General features: G+C 57.2%; 2 protein-coding genes across 3 annotated transcripts; one reads left to right on the forward strand and one right to left on the reverse strand.

Annotated features, from left to right (window-relative positions):
- The first annotated feature begins 587 nt into the window (after positions 1–587).
- Positions 588–3,372, forward strand: TMEM218 (transmembrane protein 218). The gene is made up of 3 exons (XM_017809449.1): positions 588–691; positions 802–904; positions 2,852–3,372. The coding sequence occupies exons 1-3, from the start codon at positions 588–590 to the stop codon at positions 2,984–2,986; spliced, it is 342 nt and encodes a 113-aa protein (XP_017664938.1). The 3' UTR covers positions 2,987–3,372.
- Positions 3,373–8,472: 5,100 nt separating this feature from the next.
- On the reverse strand, positions 8,473–18,090 carry SLC37A2 (solute carrier family 37 member 2). Of its 2 annotated transcripts, XM_017809853.1 has the most exons (20): positions 18,016–18,090; positions 15,850–15,931; positions 15,654–15,741; positions 15,212–15,290; positions 14,872–15,007; positions 14,385–14,461; positions 14,124–14,290; positions 13,708–13,745; positions 13,301–13,480; positions 13,062–13,152; positions 12,921–12,983; positions 12,366–12,451; positions 11,497–11,545; positions 11,207–11,280; positions 10,641–10,719; positions 10,450–10,547; positions 10,059–10,123; positions 9,734–9,782; positions 9,180–9,212; positions 8,473–8,730 (listed from the first exon to the last, which is right to left on the reverse strand). In XM_017809853.1, exons 1-18 carry the CDS (start codon positions 18,072–18,074, stop codon positions 9,740–9,742), a joined length of 1,554 nt encoding a protein of 517 aa, XP_017665342.1. In that variant the 5' UTR covers positions 18,075–18,090; the 3' UTR covers positions 8,473–8,730; positions 9,180–9,212; positions 9,734–9,739. The 2 variants fall into 2 exon arrangements, with proteins under 2 accessions (XP_017665342.1, XP_017665343.1); XM_017809854.1 differs by lacking the exons at positions 9,180–9,212; positions 9,734–9,782.
- Between the last annotated feature and the right edge of the window lie 1,425 nt (positions 18,091–19,515).

The following is a 19,515-nucleotide window of genomic DNA, read 5'->3' on the forward strand; positions in this document are numbered from 1 at the left end:
TATTAACCAAATCTGCCTGATTTTGGTCCTAAATATTTTGAGGGCGTGGACAGCTGAATTTCTAGGGTTTGGGGGCGAAAGCGTGTTCAGAGGCGCTTCCCGCAGCGAGGTGGGCACGAGTTGGGTAACCAAGCACTGACCCGCCTGCACTGGGAGAGGAGAGGAATTCCAGTTCCAGCGGGAGCAGCTCCGAGATCCGGGTGGGGGCCACAGCCGCGGGACGGGGGGCGGCTGAAGCGGGTAGTTCTGGGCGTTCCATGACGCCAAGGAGGGCCAGGGTTCAACAGGGACTTGTTTCAATAGGACTCCCACTGAGAGTGGGATTGGGATCGGGATCGGGATTGGGATCGGGATCGGGACCGGCCGTGGCGCGACCCCGCCTCCGGCAGCACGGGAAAGGCGCCGGCCCCGCCCCTCGCCCCGCCCCTCAGCCAATGGGAAGCGCCGAACGCGCGTCAGGCGGGGCGGGGAAAGCCGCGGTCACGCCCCGCGCCTCGCCCCTCAGCCAATAGACAGCGCGGGGTGCGCGTCGGGCGGCGCTGATTGGCCGGGGCGGCGCGGTTGCTAGGCAGAAGTGGCGGCGCGGCATGGCGGGCGCGCTGGGCGTGGGGCCGGGGGTGCTGGCGCTGCTGCTGCTCTGGGCCATGGCGCTGCTGCTCGGGATGGCGCTGGCCCGCGCCGGCCGCGCCCGGTGAGCCGCGGGGACGGGGCGGGACGGCCCCGGTGAGCCGCGGGGATGGGGAGGGGGGCCGGGCCCGCACGGTGCTGAGCCCGCCCCGCCGTTCTCCGCTCTCCCCGCAGGGTCGCCGCGCTGCCCGTGGTGCTCGGAGCCGCCGCGCTCACGGCCGCGCTGCTGCTCTTCCCCCGCGAGGGCGAGAGCCCGGCCCCGGCCAGCGCCGAGGAGGTGAGCCCGGGCCTGAGCGGCCAGGCGGGCCCGGGGGCGGGGGGCGGTACCCCGGGGGATGTGCCTTTGCCCCAGGGATGGGCTCCGGGGGTGCCCTGAAACTCGAGGGATGGACCCTGGAGATGTGCCTTTGTCCCAGGGATGGGCTCCGGGGATGCCCTGAAACTCGAGGGATGGATCCTGGAGATGTGCCTTTGCCCCAGGGATGGGCTCCGGGGATGCCCTGAGCCTCTAGAAATGGATCCTGGAGATGTGCCTTTGTCCCAGGGATGGGCTCCGGGGATGCCCTGAGCCTATAGAAATGGACCCTGGAGATGTACCTTTGTCCCAGGGATGGCTCCGGGGATGCCCTGAGGCTCGAGGGGTGGATCCTGGAGATGTGCCTTTATCCTAGGGATGGGCTCCGGGGGTGCCCTGAGGCTCCGTGGACGGACCCTGGGGATGTGCCTTTACCTGCTGCACATCCCTGACTGCTGCCCTGCGGCCCCGGGGATGGGCCTTTACCTTGGGAATGGCCCCAGATGTGTCATTTCCCCAAGGATGGGGCCGTCCTGAAGCCCTGGGAATGGTTCTTTATCCCAGGGATGGGCTGCAAGGGTGCCCCGAGGCCCCGGGAATGGCCCTGGGCTGCCTTTTTGGTCTCCTCCTCTGGCACAGTCTCTGGCTGGCACGGGCTGTGTGGCTCCTGGGGCCGCTGTCTCTCAGTTTCTCTGACTAAATCCCTGATTTATGTGCTGTTCCACCCTGACCTCTGGGATTTGGCTCCCAGGGGCTCTGCACAGCCATCACACCCCTGCTTTGGGCCCTCCCAGCTCCAGCAGCTCCTGCTCCCCCTCTGCCGCCCCCTTTCCTTATAATTTTCCTTCTGATTTTGCAGCCTTTCGCTTTCCCCCAGCTCTGTTTTCTGTTTAAGCCCAGTAACTGCTCTTCAGCTCTCTTTGTAGGTTATTGCTGTGCTCAAGCATGGAGCCATCTGTGTTTTCAGGCACAGGATCTCCCCCAACCTGGGGTTCCATCAGGCTGCCTGAGCTGCCTCCTTGAGCTCTCCCAGAGCTCTTTGGGCTCTGAACACACAAAGTTTTGTGGCCTTTCAGGTGCCGTTTCCTCTGTTCTATTATTAATGCGCGTTAATTATTGCTTTTCTGGATTTTGATCTGTGTAAATCCCTACTAAAAGATACTTGTAAGGTTCTTTTCTTCTCTCTGTGTTGCATGTGACCTGCCTGTGTGAAGGTTGGGAGCGAGATGAAGGGCAGCCCAGCACGTGTTTGTGCCTGGGAGGCGAACGCAATTGGAAAGCTTTTTTTTTTTTTTTTCATGGATCTTCAATTGGACTGGACCTGCCCTGCCTATCAATAATACATGACCTGGGCTTTCTGCACCAAAACTCTGCTAATTGGCTAATTAAAAAGTGAAACGTGCAGAAGGAGCCAGCACTTCGCTCACCAGAGACTGTCTCTGCAGCAGCACCGGGGCTGAGCATGTGCTAATGTGATGGATAAAGCTGAGCCGGGGCTGAGCAAAGCTCTGGGGGGTCTCGGGAGCAGAGAGGGGGATTTTGTAACCAGCCTCCTCGCTGTTGGCTTCTCTTTGTGTCTAGCCTTGCTGCTGTAGCTTCTTTTTTAAATTTTTTTCTTCTTTTCCCACTATTTCCCTTCTGAAAGGGAATCAGGGCTGGAGGTTTGTGAGTGGGGAGAGCTGCTCCAGGGCTTGGTTTGTGTCTCTTCCCCGTGCTCGGTACTGTGCTGCTCCACATTAACATCCCCACAAGTAGCATTTTGCAGAGATTCCTGTCACTCATCCCATGCCAGGGATGAGAAGCAAGGGGAGAAATCTGGGGGAGCCCCAGAGGTTCTCTTTTCCAGGCTGTGGCGTGCTCCCTCCAGGCTCCAGGAGCAGACTGGGGCTGTGACATGTGCTGAGATCTCTGTGCTTGTGTTCCCTCCAGATCGTGGACTCCTTCTTCATCGGTCGCTTCGTCCTCCTGGCTGTGATGAGCCTGGTCTTCCTGGGGTGCCTGTTCCTGCTCCTGATTTACCACCTCATGGAGCCCGTGTACGCCAAGCCACTCCACAGCAGCTAGAGACAGCAAGCCCTGCAAAGAGAAAATCCCAGTTTCATGGGAATAGACCAGGAAAGGAGACCAGGAGGCTGTTCTGGAGGTGACCATGGTGGGGTTTCCGAGCTCAGGAAGCACCAGCGAAGCAAGTGAAGGTCACTGCAGCTTTCATCCTAAAGGCAGGGTTTGAGCTGAGCACAAGCCTCTTCCTCCCCAGGGTCTTCAAGCCTCTGCATCTGCAAAGGCTTTAGAACCTTTGTCTCCTCGTTTACAGGCGAGCTGAGATCCAGGCACTTGGTGCTGTCCCTCATTCAGGGAATTGAACTGAACCGAGATGGTTTGTTATTGTTACCCACAAGAGATAGTTTGTTACTGCTCCTTTTTCACTGTCATTTAATAAAACTTTCAGAAACCACTGACTCAGCCGTTATTTATTCTCCAGGAATGTCACTTTTGGCCAGCCCTGCGGTGATGGTGCCTCTGAGAACCACCTTTTCCTGGGGCAGACCTGAGGGTTTTGGGGAAAAAAAACAAGCAAACAAATCCAAGGGATGGTCCCTTGGACTGGAAACCAGGAGCTTTGGAGGGGGGAGGGAACAACAGGCAAAATAATGCCAAAACAGCACATGGAAAGCTGCCCTTCCCAGGGGTGCAGAGGAAAGGTGGGTCTCACCTCCCTGTGCAGAACAGTCCTGCCAGCCATGGAACCCCCCCTCGCTGATACCCAAGTGTCCCCTGGGTGTGAAGGACCCCAGGGTGTCACCCTGGGTGGGGCTGAAGGCTCAGGGTTGCTGCTGCCCTAAAGCTTCAAACCACAGCTCACTCCACCACAGGTCCTGCTGAAGCTGCTGGTCAACTCCAATATCTTCCCTCCTGCGGGGAAAAAAACCACTCCTTATGTTTTGCAGCAGCAGCAATGGGGTTGAATCCCATTTCTCTTCCAATTTTTTCGGGGAAGCAGAGCCAAGCCATCAACCTGTGCCGAGATGAACCTGTTGGCAGCAGCAGCAGCAGCTGGGCTGGGTGTCTGCACAGCAATTGCTGCTCTGTGCCCTCGGTGGCAACAGTTTCTTTTCTTGCATGAAATTTCAAAAGGCTTTTAAATTGCAGGAGAAAAAGGTTTTGGTGGCCTGGAGAATCCCGTGACCGTTTTGGAGCAGGGAAGGAGCCTTTACCACCCCTGCTGCATCAGGGAGAGGTCCCCACAGGTGAGGTGAGTTATCTTATGGCTCATATTTTCCAGCCCCAGCCAGGGGGATGGAGCTGCTCAGCCTTCCACGGTTCAGCAGGCAGCAGGTATTGCAGTGAGGTCAAAGCCAAGCGTGAGACAGCCCCAAGCAGTCGGGGTCAGAGGCAATATAGCCAAAAACTTCAGGGCAGAAACGTAGATTTTTAATTCTTTCTCCATTTTAGAGATTTTTTTTTTATTATTATTATTTTTCATTTCGAACTGAAGATGGTGAGAGTAAATTAAAGAACCAATGGGCTTCTTTCAGCCATGTCCTGACAGCTGTCAGTCACCAAACAGCACCGTCAGGACATGAAAGCCTGATGAGCCAGAGCCAGCGGGCATAGAGACGATGCTTCCCTGGCAGGAAATGCCCCAGCACCCCGGAGCATGAACTCAGGCAGCTGAAAAAAGGTAAGTACACTCCCAAAAAAGGCAGAGGAGGGGCGTCCCCGCTTTCCAAACCGGAGAAACACTCGCTCCCTTTCCCATCCCGACGCTTTTGCCCACGGGAGCCGAACGGTCGCGTTGAGGAACACGCCGAGCGTTTACGCAACACAAGCGCGTCGGGGTCTCTGGGTGATTCGGAAGTTATGCCTGAAACAAAGTTCATATTTAATTCATCATCTTAATAACATTTATGAGCACGGAGATTGTCTGTGTGCCCCTGCCGTGCCGTTATTCCCGTGCTGGTGGGATGATTTGGGGGAGCCTGGGTGAGGCCACGGTGGCACTTTGCCAGGGTTTGAGTAGGGCAGATGGGGGGCCAACCACGGCAAAAGTACTGGGGCCACTAAAAACCCGACCCTAAAAGCAGAAATGTGAAAATTCTTCCCGTTTTGCGCTGTAAATAAATCCAAAAAAGGGCTTTTTCCTTCCCTTAAACTGTGTGACTAAACTCAGTCAAGAGGTTGATGGTGCGGGGGGGTATTTTGGGGAGAATGGAAAGCCATGCTGCAAGAGGGACATGATTAAGGAGGCAATTTCAGCATTTTCCCCAAAATCCTATTAATTGGAGAAAGAGCCCCGTGTGCTCTCACCCCCACCAAGATGTTTCAGGCTCATCCTTCACCACCCCTGGCAGTGGGGAACGACCGGCTGGATGAACTCAAGCCGGGCTCTCCCTGTATTTATTTATTCTGGACCATTCTGCTCCTCTCCGCACAGGGGCTTTCCAGACAGTTCCTGTTTATTTTTGGGAAAGGAAAGACCACGTCAAAGAATTGGTATGAGCCGGAGCCGCTTTCCAACCAGCCCCAAATGGGGATTTTTTTGCTGCTGTCCCCATCCCAAACCTTCAGCTCCCGGAGGATAACCTCTCATTAGCACATCCACCTCGGCCTAGCACCCTGATCCTTTATTTTTAAATTATTGTGCAGTGAGATGGTGGGTTTGGCTTAAATCCCAACCTCTCACTTGCTGATGAGGGTGTTGGGAGCTTGGGATATGGGATAGCCAAGGAGCCCTGCTCCAGCCCAAACTGAGCAAATGGTCCCAACTTTCCCCTGGCAGGGTGGGAGCACGGGCTGTGCCGTGTCCCGAGATGCCAGCTCTGTGCAGGCAAAAAATCAGGCTGAATCCCGGGCAGAGAAACCCGTCGTGCCAAAAGGGCACATGTCAAAAGATACTGCAGGTGGCACGATTAGGACAGCCAGGCTGCTTTCAGGTCAAGAGGGAAAACATCCCTTTTCCCCTCTAAATCCCCTGCCTGGCATGTTAGAGGCGAGTAGGGATGCTCCTGCACCGCGATGCGGGTGCCCAGGCTCACCACCCTGGGGGCAGCCGCTCTGTCCTGCCCGAGGCCGGGCGGGGAGCAGTGCCAAAGCAGGGATGGAGGGAGCGCCAGCGCCTGCAGGGGAAACTCCTCTCCTTGATTTAAGGTCCTTGAATGACGGCAATTCCTCACGCCCCACGCTGCGCTCTGCCGGCACTTAATTACCCTCGCTGGAAAAGCTGCCCTCAGATTTCCACCTTGACTTTGCTGACTTCAGCTTCCCTGCTGTTGGATCCTGCTTTGCCTTTGGCTGCTAATTAAAAAGCCCTTCAGCCTTTGCCGGCTGCTCCTTGCATAGGTAATTACGGACCGTGTCCCAGCCACCTCCTCACCTCCCCAGCAGCCCGGCGGACCAGCAGCATTCCTCCAAAATATGTTCAGCCTCTTCCCAATCCACCCCCCGGGTGAACGGTATCGCTGTGCTGGGGGGCTGGGGGGTCACCCGTGGAAAAACCCAAGCTCTGCGTCTGCCGAACTCAAAAAGAGCCCGTTTCAGGCGGGATTTGTCCCGTCACAGGACAGCGGGGGACGCGTGTCCGTGCTGGCACAACCCTTCACCGCAGCGCGGTGCCGAAGGGGCTCGTGGCACAGGGAAAAGCAGCGGCCCCTTCTCTGTCGGAGAAGAAAAAGGCGAGGTGAGCCTTCCAGGCTCCTCCCAGAGGAGCTCAGCTCCATTTAAACAGTTCTTTGGCTGAGGCAAACCCAGGGGATCTCCCTCTCGCCTTCCTGCCCACCCCTCAATCCCAAATCTCAGCGAGCTCTGGGGTTTTCTTTGGCATTTGGCTTTCTTTATTTTAAGTTTAAAACTGCCATGGGCCATGTGCCCTCTCTCCTCGCTCCCAGCAGCACAGCCAAGGCTGCTCAGACTTTCCAAACATGAGTGGGACATGGCCCAGACCTAAATTTGTCCTGGAAAAACTATGGTCAGCTGAAAGAACAGGCAGGAGGGGATGGGGGAGGGGGCAAACAAAAAGGGAAGAAAGGGGGAAAAAAAATTCCCCAAACCAACTTGCCGTTGCAATAAGCCCCTGTGAGTGTCAGAGCTTGTGGGATTTTTTGCTTGAAAATGTATTTTGAGTGCTCCAGCTCTCCAGCACAGAGGGATGGTAATTAAGCAACGCGAAAGCTCCGTCACACGTGCACTGAAAGAGCCGTTCTCAGCCCAGTGGCATCGCTGCCGGGTCCTCAGGCCCCTCAGAGGCCACACGTGCCATGAGCCACATGGCCTGGGGACGCTGCAGTGTCAGCCTTTTGGCTCTGCTGAGGACAGACACAGTTGTGACACCTCTCCCCATGGTTCCATTAGGGTTTGCCCTAGGGGGGTTGGTATTTTCCTGGGAAAGAAGGGCAATTGGTGGTTTTGCTTTTCTCTGCCTGCTCCATCAGTTTTTTCTGCTTTTTCTCCCAGGCAATCAATGAGTTTCCAAGCCCCACTGAGCATCTCTTGCCAGTGTGAGGGGACCAAAGGCCACCTCAAACCCGCAGCTGCCACTCTCCAAGTTGCCTGTCCCCCTGTGCTGCTCAGGGGTTTACAGGGAGCTGATCCAACTGGCCGGCAAGTCTCCTCCTTTTTTTTTTTTTCTTGGCTTTTTTTTCCTCTCCGCTGATGAAATCAGCACTTAATAAAATCACATCAGGCCCAGATGTTTTCTCCTCGGGTTAAGATCCAAGAAGGTGAAGTCAGTTAGAGTTCAGGTTTACACCGGGCACAACTGGAGCTTGCCTGGGCGTGATCCCTGGACAGTGAGCAGGCTGGAAACACAGCCCACGGCATCCGAGCACCCCGTGCACCCCAGCTTCTCACACATCAAAATTTGGGCCCCCCAGGAGTGCACAGCTGGCTGCACAGCTGGCCCTGGCCTTAGTCAGGTGACACTGTGGAGGTCTCTGAGCCCCATCCCTGCCAGGGGAGCAGCCAGTGGCGCCACCTTAACCTTCTGGGGCCCCTCCTAATTAGGAGGTGTCTAATGAAGATCATCAGCTGCCCACACTGGACTGAGAGTGGCCACAGCATGCGAGAGGGTGTTTGCTGTGGCGTGGGGGTTGACTCATGTTCTTCTTTTGAGGCTAAATAGCATGACCTAGGAATCATAATAATCAGGAAAAACACTGTTGGGTTTTTTTTTCAGTGGGATGAGCTGAGGAACAAACTCAGCTTAATTTGGGCTCAGCCCAGGTATGTTGTCTATGTAGAATAAGCAGCACTTCGCTGGTGAGGCAGCGCTTAAAGTGATTTGGCATCACCGTCCTGATCCAGGTCCTGGAATCCCAAGTGTTGGGATGGGGCAGGCTCACAAACAAGAGCAGGGCAGGCTCACAAACAAGAGCAGGGCTGGCTCGCAAACAAGAGCAGGGCTGGCTCACAAACAAGAGCAGGGCTGGCTCACAAACAAGAGCAGGGCTGGCTCGCAAACAAGAGGCTGCATGTGGAGGAAAGTAAGAAGAGGGGCGCGATCATCGCCCCCAAATCCATGAAGACCTGGTTGAGCCCCTCCAGGACATGGCACAGAGTTTTTGCATGTTTTTATTAATAAAACGGCTGACAGTGAAGAACCGACCCAGAAAACCAGCTGGCCGGGGCCCTTGGGCTGCTCCTCGCCGCTGCCTCCGTCGGAAGCCAGCCCTCGGTGGTGGTGAGCCCGCGGGGCTGTGCCTGAGGCTGTGCCTCAGCTCTGCCGGGACACCTGAGCTCCCGGTGTGCCCCAGCCTCTCTCCTCCCTCTGGGCGTGGGGCAGCTCACAGGGGGCACGTCAGAACTCCTTAAACCTGCGGGGAGAGAAGCGAGCGGCTGAGCGCGGTGGCACGTGTTGGGATGTGTGATGGGCACCGCAGTTCTGCCGGAGAGATGGGAAGGGGAAACGGCTCTGCAGGGAAAGCCTGGCCCCATCTGCACCACAAGGAGGAGAAGGAGGCACGAGGAGGAGATGCAGCCACCATTTTGTCTCTGGCCAGAGCTGAAATGTCCCCAGAAAGACCACAGTGTTTGTGCCTCCTCTCTGCAAGCTGCTCCACAGACAAGGCGCTCCCCAAAGCCCTCAGGATGTTGCAGTATTTCCACAAACTGAGCCAGCTGCTTCCCCCAGCACAAACCAGCTGGAATTTGGTGCTGCCAACCCCTCCAGGAAAGCCCTCATCCAAACCAGCCCCGGCACAGGAGAGAGGAGTTTGACAGCCCTCCACCGGCGGCCGGAGAAGGAGATTTGGGCCGCACTTACCACAGCACGAGGCCCAGACTATTGGTCTTTCACCTGCAAACACAAGACATAATGGACCAAATGTTTGCAGGGGGCCAGGGTCTGGCACCCCCAATGCCAGGACTGGCTGCAGCCCCTTCCCTCTTGGTGTCACAGGGGGATGTCAGTGGCAATCATAGCCAAGCTAGTGCTGATTTGGAGATTATTTATACCATGGCTGCAGTGATTTGGCTACGGTGATTAGCAAGCCCAGACCGTGTGGAATCAAGCTCAGTAGCACAGGTGGGTAAAGCCTATAAATTCAGCTGTTTCAAGTGAGTTCATCAATGCCAATCAATTGGGCATCTGGGACAACATCCAGTAAGTCAGCTGGAGACAAAGATGTGCTGCCCACCCTGCACTCTAGTCCCCGGCCATCGTGATTTGACCCTTTGATTCCCAAATCTTGATCTCAGCCCTTAAATGATCAGGGAAGTGGCTGTTTCTAGGCTGAGCCTGCCAAGTGAAACTCAGAATCAGGACAAATCAGGCTTGTGTTTGCGTTTAATCCTCAGGGCTCAAACGGAGATACTTACACCGAGCTAATTCCCATCCATCACTGACTCTGTTAGCTGCACACTAGAGCTACAAAGACACAAGGACGGTGTGTTTAGCACCCTGAGAGTTTTGTGGGGTGCTGATGGTTAAAATCCCCCGGGTGCTGCCCTGGCTCGAGGTGGAAATGTCTCTGTGGCCACAGGAGCGAGACACGGGGCAGACGGCCTCGTGAAGCCCGACACGATGCCCACGTGGAGATGCAGCAGTGACAGCAAGGGGTAACAAACATCCTTCTGGAGCGGCAACGACACCGTGCTTGGGCATCGTGGGACCGGAGGCCACCCTGGGGTGGGACGTACGTACCCTCTCTTCCTCGCCATGTAGCCGCACCAGCCACGGACCTCTTTGACCACCACACGAGCAAGGAGCTGCAAGAGGGAAGGTGGAGGATGGCTGGGAGGCCGGTGGCTCTGCAGCCACCAGCCTCGGCCTCAGTGTTTCCATCACCAGGAGATCAGTCCTACGGCTCTTCCTAGCAAAGGTCACATGGATTAAATCCGTGCGAGGAGGAGGTTGTTGGGAAAAGCCAGGTGAATGGAGGCAGAGGTTTGGAGTGGATACAGGCCTTTGCAGTTTGCCCTCTGCCCGGCTGTCTCCTGAGGATCATCCCTGCCCTCCACCAGGGAGTGGCCAGCTAAAAGGGAGCCTGTAAATCTCCAGGGTAGCCAAAGCATCCTGCTGAGGAGGGACCTACCAGGCAGGCCAGGACGTCGGCTGCTATCAACATGTAGAAGACGTTGTTCCAGCCCGTGGGAGAGATGAGCCCTGCGAGCAGCGGCCCCAGAGCGGCACCTGCGGGGGCACAGAGCCACATGAGGAGATGCCCTGTTCACAGCTGAGAAGGGACAGGGACCCCCAGCACTGGCACCCCCCGGCCGTACACACCGATGGATCCTGTGCCATCAATGATGGCCGTGACAGTCGAAAGGGCTTTGGCGTTTCCTTTGAGAGACTCGTGGGTTCCCTGCAAGGATGAAGGAATGAAACGTGAGGAGCAAAAGAAGCTTCGGGGTCCCCAGCTGGCAAGTCCCAGCATGAGGCCAACATCCCAGGCAGGAATTTCCATGTGTCAGACCCAGCCATGGACGGGAAGACCAAACTCAGACGCTGCCTGCAGCCAAACCATGGCAAAACCTGGACTGCCAGCAGTGGACAGGAATTGCCAGGTGATTTCCCAGCAAATTTTTCCACTCTGCTTGTGCTCAGAGGCAGATGCAGCGATGGCTGAAACACAGTCATGCGGCCAAGGTGAAAAAGCAGTAGGAAAAAAAAGCTGCAGGATGAAGAGCACAGCAGCAGGTGTGACAGCCCTGCCCTTCTCCACTGGGCTTTGGAGGCATTGGAAAACAAAGTTAAAATACAAAAACCCCATCGAAACATCCCTCTGGAAGGAGGGAGCAGCCTTTGGGTGTGCAAGGGCAGCGTGGCAGGGTCTGAGGTGCAGCTCTTACCAGATCTGCCGACACCGCTGTCGTGATGAGCGCGTAGGGCCCGTTAACCAGAGCACCGCAGATGACCAGCATCGCTGCAGAGGGACCCAGGAAGAGATTAAACCTTTAGGTGCAGGGAGCAGCAGGATGTTGGATCCATCATCCCCGGCCCATGTGTTGGCATCACTGTCCCATGCATCCATCTCCATTTTCCCACGGAGATTCCACCCAGCAGTCAGCGAACACTCATCCAACCCCACCGTCCCCCAAACCCCAGCCTGGGAGCCCGGCTGTGCCATGGAGCTCCTTACCTATTGATGTGCCAATGCCATTCTGGCCAACGTGGTTATACAGGAACAGCTGGAAAAGAGACACCAGGTGAACAAGTTACGGCTATTCCAGCTGTTTTCCCAAGCACTTTCCTTGCAGCAGCACCCAGGGGACGGGACGGAGGATGCGGGGACCTGAATTATTGCCGGCACCAAGCGCCGGCCTCGACGGGGGGGCTGAGGGCGCCCCTGACCTCCACATCCCGCCGGCTGCCTGCCAGATGAAATACCTGGCAGCTGGCAAACCGAGGTGCTGCCACGATTTATGGCCGGCGAGGCTCCGCCGCCTCCCGCCGGCTGCAGCCAGACGCTAATTTGCCCCGACGGTGCTATCGGGGCCGCGGACGTGACGCGGCCTGTCTGCTTCCCAGCGTGCGCCAGCTCCTTCGGCCAGGAGAGGCTCCCATCCCACAGCCAGCCGGGCTTGGATTACAGCTAATTAGCCGTGTTTTTGTGGCAGCGAAGCCAAATGAGCTCTGTGCAGGTGCTCGGGAAGGACATCCGGGCCAAGCTCCAGCGGAGCATGAGGCCGTCGGCGTGGGGGCTTTTGGGATGAAAATCAAAGAGACAAGGCTTTTTGAGCAGGGCTACGGCAGGATGGAGGAAAAAAAAAAAAAACCCTGAAGGGCTTTTTTAGTTGTCAAGCTCTCTGCAACCCTCTCCCAGTCCCTAGAGCTGGACGTCCTCCCTGGGAACATCTGGGCTCATGGATCAGTCCCAGCTCTCATGTCAGCCGAGCGCGTGACCAGCTCATCCCGGGCGCTCGGGAAGAGGAAAGGCGGCCGTGACTCAAAGGAGCCGGAGGAGAGGAAACCCTCGTGACGGGGTTTTGTCCCCATGTGACAGCTCACCATGGGAGCAGCGATGACCAGCATCACGCAGCACGTGGTGGCTCTGCCGCCGGTGTAGTCAGAGACGAGGCCGGCGAAGATCCCCCCTGCAAGAAGGAGTCAGAGGTGTCAGTCACACCACCCCAAAGGCAAAACTTCACCCTGGCTTAGCCCGAAATCCAACGGGATGCTCTTTCATCGCCCATCTTCTGACCAGTGTGCCCTCAAGGTTAAATATAATAATATCAGAGTGAAGAGCTTTGATTTATCCCTGCTGCTTTCTCAGCACCTCAGTGCAGCTCTGGTCTTCTCCACACTTGCAAAATGTTTTATTTATCTAAGGAAAAGGAGTGTCTGAGCAAGTGAGACCCGAGGAAAGGGGCTGCGATGGTCACCTGGATGGCAAAATAAAATTGAGGGGTGTTTGCTGCCTGCTGAGCGCTATGAATGCTGAATAAACCTCACTGGGGAAAGGAATGGTGTTGCCTGTGAAGGGGACCAGCCAAGGCTGGTCAAGGCCAGGATTGTCCCTAAATCATTCCTGATCCACCCCCTCCGGTCGGGTACGTGACGAACCTAAAATACCCCCAACATCAAAGAGGGTCGACAGGTCTCCAGCTTCCTTGGCACCGAAATGAGCTGTGAGAGAGAGAGGAGAGGGGTGAGGAGATGCTCCCTTGCCAGGCTCTCTCCTGCCTTGCTGTCCCCAGAACTCACCAACGTTGACGATGTAGAGGGGCAGCCAGTACAGGAAGGTGTAGCTCACCAGTTTAGCAAAGAGCAGGCACAGGGAGAACTCCACCACGCCCTGGCAGAAGAGGAGGGGATATCAGAGGAGCCTCCTTCTCTCAAACTCCTCTAAATGGTGGGGTTTTCCCCAGTTTTCCACCCTGTGGACACTCTATTGATGGGCTGAGCTGCCCTGGCTTTGCTCTTTCCTCCATCCCACCACTCACAGGTATCCGGAGCGCTCCGAGGAAACTGATGGCTTCGGGCTCCTCAGCTGGCTCCTTGGGGCTGTTGGAGCAACCCACACTGCTCTGGCCTGAGAGGCTGAGCGGGCCCTCGTTGGAGGTGACTGCTTCAGGATCCTTCTCACTGGTGGTCACTCCTCCAGGATCCTCATCTGAGGCCATCTAAAAGCAAGCCATGAGCAGGAGTTGTGGCTCTCCTGGCTGGAAGGGGCTGAAAGGTTGGATTCACTGCCAGGGCGTGACCCAGAGGATGTTCACAGTGAGCATCCCCCATGACAACTGAACCCTGCTCTAACTCCTGCCATTACAACCTGATGCCCTGGTTGTTTTACTGTACCCTGAGTGACACCCAGCCCAGGACAAGCCCATTGGGAATCAGTGCGACTCACATGATGCAGTGGCGGACTGCAGTCAACATCCTCGGGATCTGCAGGGAGAAGGGATATCCCGTGAGAGCCTGGACCAGCCCCACTCCACCTGCTCTTCCTCCAGCATCTCACAGGGACTGGGAACCCCTAGGTCTTGGCTGCATCTCTGGGTACCCTCCACCCCACTAAAGTCCTGAAGGACTTCCTAAATGTTTCCTAGAAAGACAGGCTCAGGGGAGTGACTAGCACAGGGGAAGAGCCTGCCTTGATGACCCCTAAGGATGCTGAGCATCCCTGTGGTGGTCAGATCCACATTCCTGCTTGCCACAAGCTGGAAGCAAGTATTTGGGATTGCTAAAAATGCTTGGGAGTGGGCAAGGTGGAAAACTGTGTGTGTCACACCGGTTGTGTGCTGTGCCCCGGATCACACCACTCACACTCCACGAGGAAGAAGAAGCAGATGATGCCCACGGTGGCGATGATGATGCCGGGCACGATGAAGGACAGGCCCCAGGCAGAGGAGACCCAGACACCGGCAATGAGCGACCCTAAGATGTTGCCGACGGAGGTGTGCGAGTTCCAGATGCCCATGATCAAACCTCTCCTGGCGGGGACACAGCCGGGGTCAGTGTCACTGGGGTGGCTGCCGGGGCCAACAGGGACCAGGACTGGGGTGGGACACGTTGGAAAAAACTCACTTTCCCTTCCCAAACCAGTTCCCGACGCACGCCACGACAGCAGGCCAGCCGGTCGTCTGCACCAGCCCATTGCAGACCTGGCAAGAGATGGGGAGCATCACCCAGGAAGCAGCGACTCCAGCCATGGAGCGCAGCCCCCGCACTGCTTCGTGGGCAACCGGGCTCAGAAATAGCCACTCCCACCCCAAAGCTGTTGAGAAAACACTTGGTCTGGGTTTTTCCCCTGCTGGGGCAATCCTGGAGCCATTCCCATCATTCCCATGGCTAATCTGGGAGCGGCTGGTGTTGCCAAACCGGCTGCCCGCACTGCCTGGAGATGGGCACACCCGGCGGTTTCGACGCCCACACCACAGCCGGGTTTTGCGGGGAGTGGAAACACTTGGCGTTTCCCCACTCAGAAACTGGGCCACCCCGATCCCTGAAGGTCACTGAAAAACTGGGATGAGGCCATAGTGGTAAAGCCCGGGCATCCTCCAGCATGACACACCTGCACAACGACGAAGTACCAGAGGACATGGATGTCCCAGAAGTAGCCGAGGCCGAAGAGTGAGGTGAAGAGCCCACTCAGCACCATCCCCCCTGACAGGTAGTAGCGCAGGGGGAGGCGCTCCCCAAAAATGCCACTGCGGAGAGAGGGAAGAGCACAACAGGAGCTGTCATGGGTGATGCCACCAACGGGCATTATCACACTGAGCCCGAGCCCAAATCCTGAGAGGATCTCCGGCTGCTTTCCCATTAGCATAACTGCATCCTGAGGGAAACCAGTTTCCTGGCACACTGGTGCAAACTGGTGTGTGGAGGGAAAGGGGTGCAAAGGCCTTGGGTACCTGATAAACATCCCGATGGCGTAGGCCACCAGGAAGGCATTATCCAGGGCCCCAAAAAGCTCCTTGTAGTTGTCCCCATCTGGAAAACAAATATTAGGGCCACCTCAGCCTGGCCCCCATCTTGTGTCCCCTCCCCATGGCTGCTGGCTTGGTCTTGTCCCCTGTCCCCAAAAGTCTTGTCCCCATGGGAGTTTCTGGGAGCATGGCCAGGTGCCATCAGTGTAGGGAACTGGTCCTGTCTTGTCCCAGATTCCACCAGGCACTGCTGCCCTTTGGCCTGGGGGCATGGGGCAGAGCTCCCTGCTTAATTACCTCCGGGTGCCTTATGAGCAGCAGGCCCCCTGCCAAACCCTGGCCACGACCCGGCTTTAGGGCACGGGGGGAGCCCAGCTCAGCTGCCAGGAGCGTAGGTTTCGGGGTGCCTGGGGTGGCTCAGCCTTACCAAAGGGTGCCCAGCTGCACCACGTGCTGCTGTTGGAGACATTGCGAGGGGATGGGCCGAAGGCTGAGCAGTTGGGGTGCAACTGGCTCTGCAGGGAGAGAGAGGAGGTGAAACTGGGGTGCTGCCAGCACCCCCCAGCCCCACGTCCCCTCTCCAGGTCCTCTGTCCCCACAGCTGGGGTGGGGCTGACGCTCACCTTGACGATGCTGATGGGTTTTCGGGAGAGGTGGTAGCTGGTGTAGCAGAGGAAGGTCAGCACCAGTGTCAGTCCCCGATAGCTGCGGGAGGGAGCGAGCGGAGAGCTCAGGGTTGGTGGGACAGGGATGGGGACAGAGGTGGGCGGACTCAGCACCCAGTGGGACTCTTCTGCCAGATTGGTGACCTGAACCCCCTCAGCCAAGCCAGTCAGGAGGTGACCAGCCCCCCCAAAATAGCCCAGGATGTGGCTTGAAAAGGTCAGCTGAGTTTTAGGGAGCACCAAGCAGTGCTTCCCCCTCCTCGAGCAGCCGTCCCAGTGAGCCACGGGGTGAGCAAGTCCCTTCCTGGTGTCACGGGTGGAAACTGGGCTGATTCATCATCACTGCCAGGGTTAATTAAAGACGAGCTGGACAAAAAACAGCCAGGGGGCAGGATGCCCTAAGCAATACTAGCTTCCCTTCCTCCACCAAACAGACACTTCATAATTTTTGCTTGGATTAAATGCAGGGAAATGGGGGAAAAGGGAGTCTGGGCTTAGGGATGAGGATGCTTCTCCCAGCAGAGCTGATGGATAAAGCCTGGAGAAGCCCAGATATGATTTAGCACTCTCTGGAGCAGGATGAGATGAGTATCTCCAAGGCGACCATCCAGCCTTCAGGAAGGGTTTTATGGCAGCACAGAGAATGCAAGTGGTCAGGGGCAGCTGCAGCACCCAGACATGTCACGGGGTTGCTCCAAGTTTAGAAAAAAGCCCTTTTTTGCGGTTTTGGCCCATCCTGCTCCTTGTCACAGTTTCACTTCTCCCCAGAGTTGAAGCAATGAACAGCACCCTGCAAACCCAGGGCAGCTCCCTGCACTGGGCTGCTGGCTCTAAGGCTGTACTGCTGCTGGAAAACTGCTGATTCCCACCCCAAAAAATGAATAAACCACCCAAAATCACTGAGGATCACAGTGAGGAAAGGGAGGAGAAACTTCACATGCAGTGCCTGGCTGGGCCAGACACTTGGGTGTTGTTTGTTTTCTTTTTACCCCATGTGTTCTGGCAGGGAACATTCCAGCTGATGGAAAAACAAGGGGAGTGTTTGGCAATGGGCTTCCAAAAAATCAAAATGCTAATTGAAATTAAATGGGCAGTGGGCTCATCCCCTCTCCAAAAGGGAGGGCAGCGGGCAAGGCTGTGTTGTGTGTTGGCCACATCCCGCTGAATTTTGAGGGTGAGGGCCTGGGACAGCTGGAGGCTGGTGGGCACTGCTGCGCATCTCAGAGTCCCCACACACCCCTCCTGGGCCATGTCCACCCCTGGGCTGCAGCCCGTGTGGGCTGATCCTGCCTCACAGTGGTGCCTGAGGGGCGATGCCGGGCCCTCGGTGACTCCCCCATCCAGGGCAGGTCCCCATCCCAGGGCTCATCCTCATCCTGGTGCTGGTCCCTGCAAGCAGCAACCCGCCAATCTGGGTCTGGTCCCTGTCTTCTTGTCGGCCCCCAGGCAAGTGACCCCCTGGTACAGGGCCAGTCCCCAACCCAGTGCTGGTCCCTTTGTCCAGGACCATTCTCTATCCCAGTTCCACTTCCCAGTGGTTGCCAGTCACCAGTGGAGTGCAAACTCCCCCATCCCCCCAACCCAGGGCCGGTCCCTATCCCAGTTCTGGTCCCCAGCCTGGGGTCAGTTCCTGTGTCCAGGGCCAGTCTCCATTCTGGTGCCGGTCCACAGGAGAGTGAGTCCCGTTCCAGCGCCCGTCCCCGTCCCGGTGCCGATCCCCATCCCGACGACAGTTCCTATCCCGGTGCCGGTCGCGATCCTGGTGACAGTCCCGATACCGGGGCTGGTCCCTGTGTTCGTGGTTTATCCTTATCCTGGTGCCGATCCCCAGCCCGGTGCCGGTCCCTATCCCAGTGCCGTTCCCTATGTCCAGAGCTGTCCCTTTCCCGGTGCCGGTCCCTAAGTCCAGAGCTGTCCCTTTCCCGGTGCCGGTCCCTATCCCAGTGCCGTTCCCTAAGTCCAGAGCTGTCCCTTTCCCGGTGCCGGTCCCTATCCCAGTGCCGTTCCCTAAGTCCAGAGCTGTCCCTTTCCCGGTGCCGGTCCCTATCCCAGTGCCGTTCCCTAAGTCCAGAGCTGTCCCTTTCCCGGTGCCGTCCCCGCATCCCGCTCCCCGCTCCCACTCACCGGCTGTCCCGCGGGAGGGCTCGGAGCAGGCGGACCCCGGGGGCGAGCGCTGCCCTCATGGCGGGCGGCGGCGGCGCTCGGGCCCCCCCGGCTCCTTTTCACCGCCCCCGGGGCCGCCGCTCCCGCCCCGCCGGCCCCGGTCCCGCCCCGGCCCTGCCCCGGCCCCGCGGGGTGAACCGGGCTGTCCCTGCTTCCCTCGAAACAAAAATCCACTTCAGATGCGGCTGGAATGGGGAAACAGCCGCGCTGGGCACCGAGAGGGGAGAGAAACCCCGAAGGGACCCAGCAGCCGCCGGTTCGTGCCCCTCCCAGGGCGCTGGGAGCTTCCCCAGATGCTTTTTTCAGCGCAAAAAGCTGGGATTAACTTTTCCGCTCCCTTTCCCAGCACCCCCGAAACGGGCTTCGCTGCCCTCATGCCAGCTAAGCCATCCCAGACAGGCTTTGGGGTTATTTCCAGGGATTTGGGGAGTCCTGCTCTCCTCTGCCCTGGGGTTTCACACCAGGACAAGAACTCCTGCTTCCAAAGTATCCCATTTATCCTGCCAGGACAGAGCCAAGCAAGGGGCAGATCAAAGATGAGGAGCAGCAACAGCTTTATTTATCCATCATTCCTTTAAGCCACAAATCAGCCCAATGCCCCTTGAGGATCCTTCCAGAGAGGTGGGAACAGGGGTCCCCAGGACCTGAGCAAGACCTTGGGGACCTGCCAAGGAACCACTTGTCCTCAGCTGCCCCAGAACTGAAGTCGGTCACAGAAAACCCATTTGCAGCTTTAGCCTTTTGCTTCCCTGGCCCTCCCAGGGGCAGATCCTGCCCTTTCCAAACCCACTCCAACACCCCGAATTAGGGCTGTAGCACCTTCCCTGACGCAAGCAGCAGTTAATAAACAGCATCAGCTGCCGTGGATCCCTCGGTGAATGATTCTCCAGGGAGAACTGAGGAGCATCCCCTGGCTCTGCACCTCCATGCTACCTCCGGCCTGGGGTCGTGGGTTTGCTTCACGCCCCATGGGATGGGAACAGGGAAGAGAAATGATCCGGCACGCTCGGCCACCCATCCTTCCTGCTGCAGTTAATATTGGAGAGGGCGGCCAGCAAGGAGTAAATATTAATGACAGGGTATGGAGCAACCTCCGCCCAGGAACATGTGTTACCCACCACAGGCAGTTTTGGGAAAACCCATACTGCTCCAGTCATCCCTGCAAAGGACTGCAGGGGGTTTTTTACTAGGAAAATGCTCCTTTCCGGAGCAAAACAGAGGCTGTGGGAGGGTGGGTCTGGTGTGATGCTGGGTGGGTGTTAGTGGAAGAGAGGTCCTCGCATGGAAAAGAATGAACTAAGAATAAATACCTGACTCTAGAGGGCGATCCAAGTAGCAGGGGTTGGCAGGAGCCCTAGGGAAAGGGAGAGGAGGGTGGGGGAAGAGGTAAGAAACCTCCCCTAAGAGATACTGACCCTTGGCACCTCGTTTCTCCTTTCACACTCCAAGAAAGACAAACAA

Source organism: Lepidothrix coronata, unplaced genomic scaffold, assembly GCF_001604755.1.
Source record: "Lepidothrix coronata isolate B3197 unplaced genomic scaffold, Lepidothrix_coronata-1.0 Scaffold27, whole genome shotgun sequence".
NCBI classification, from domain to species: domain Eukaryota; kingdom Metazoa; phylum Chordata; class Aves; order Passeriformes; family Pipridae; genus Lepidothrix; species Lepidothrix coronata.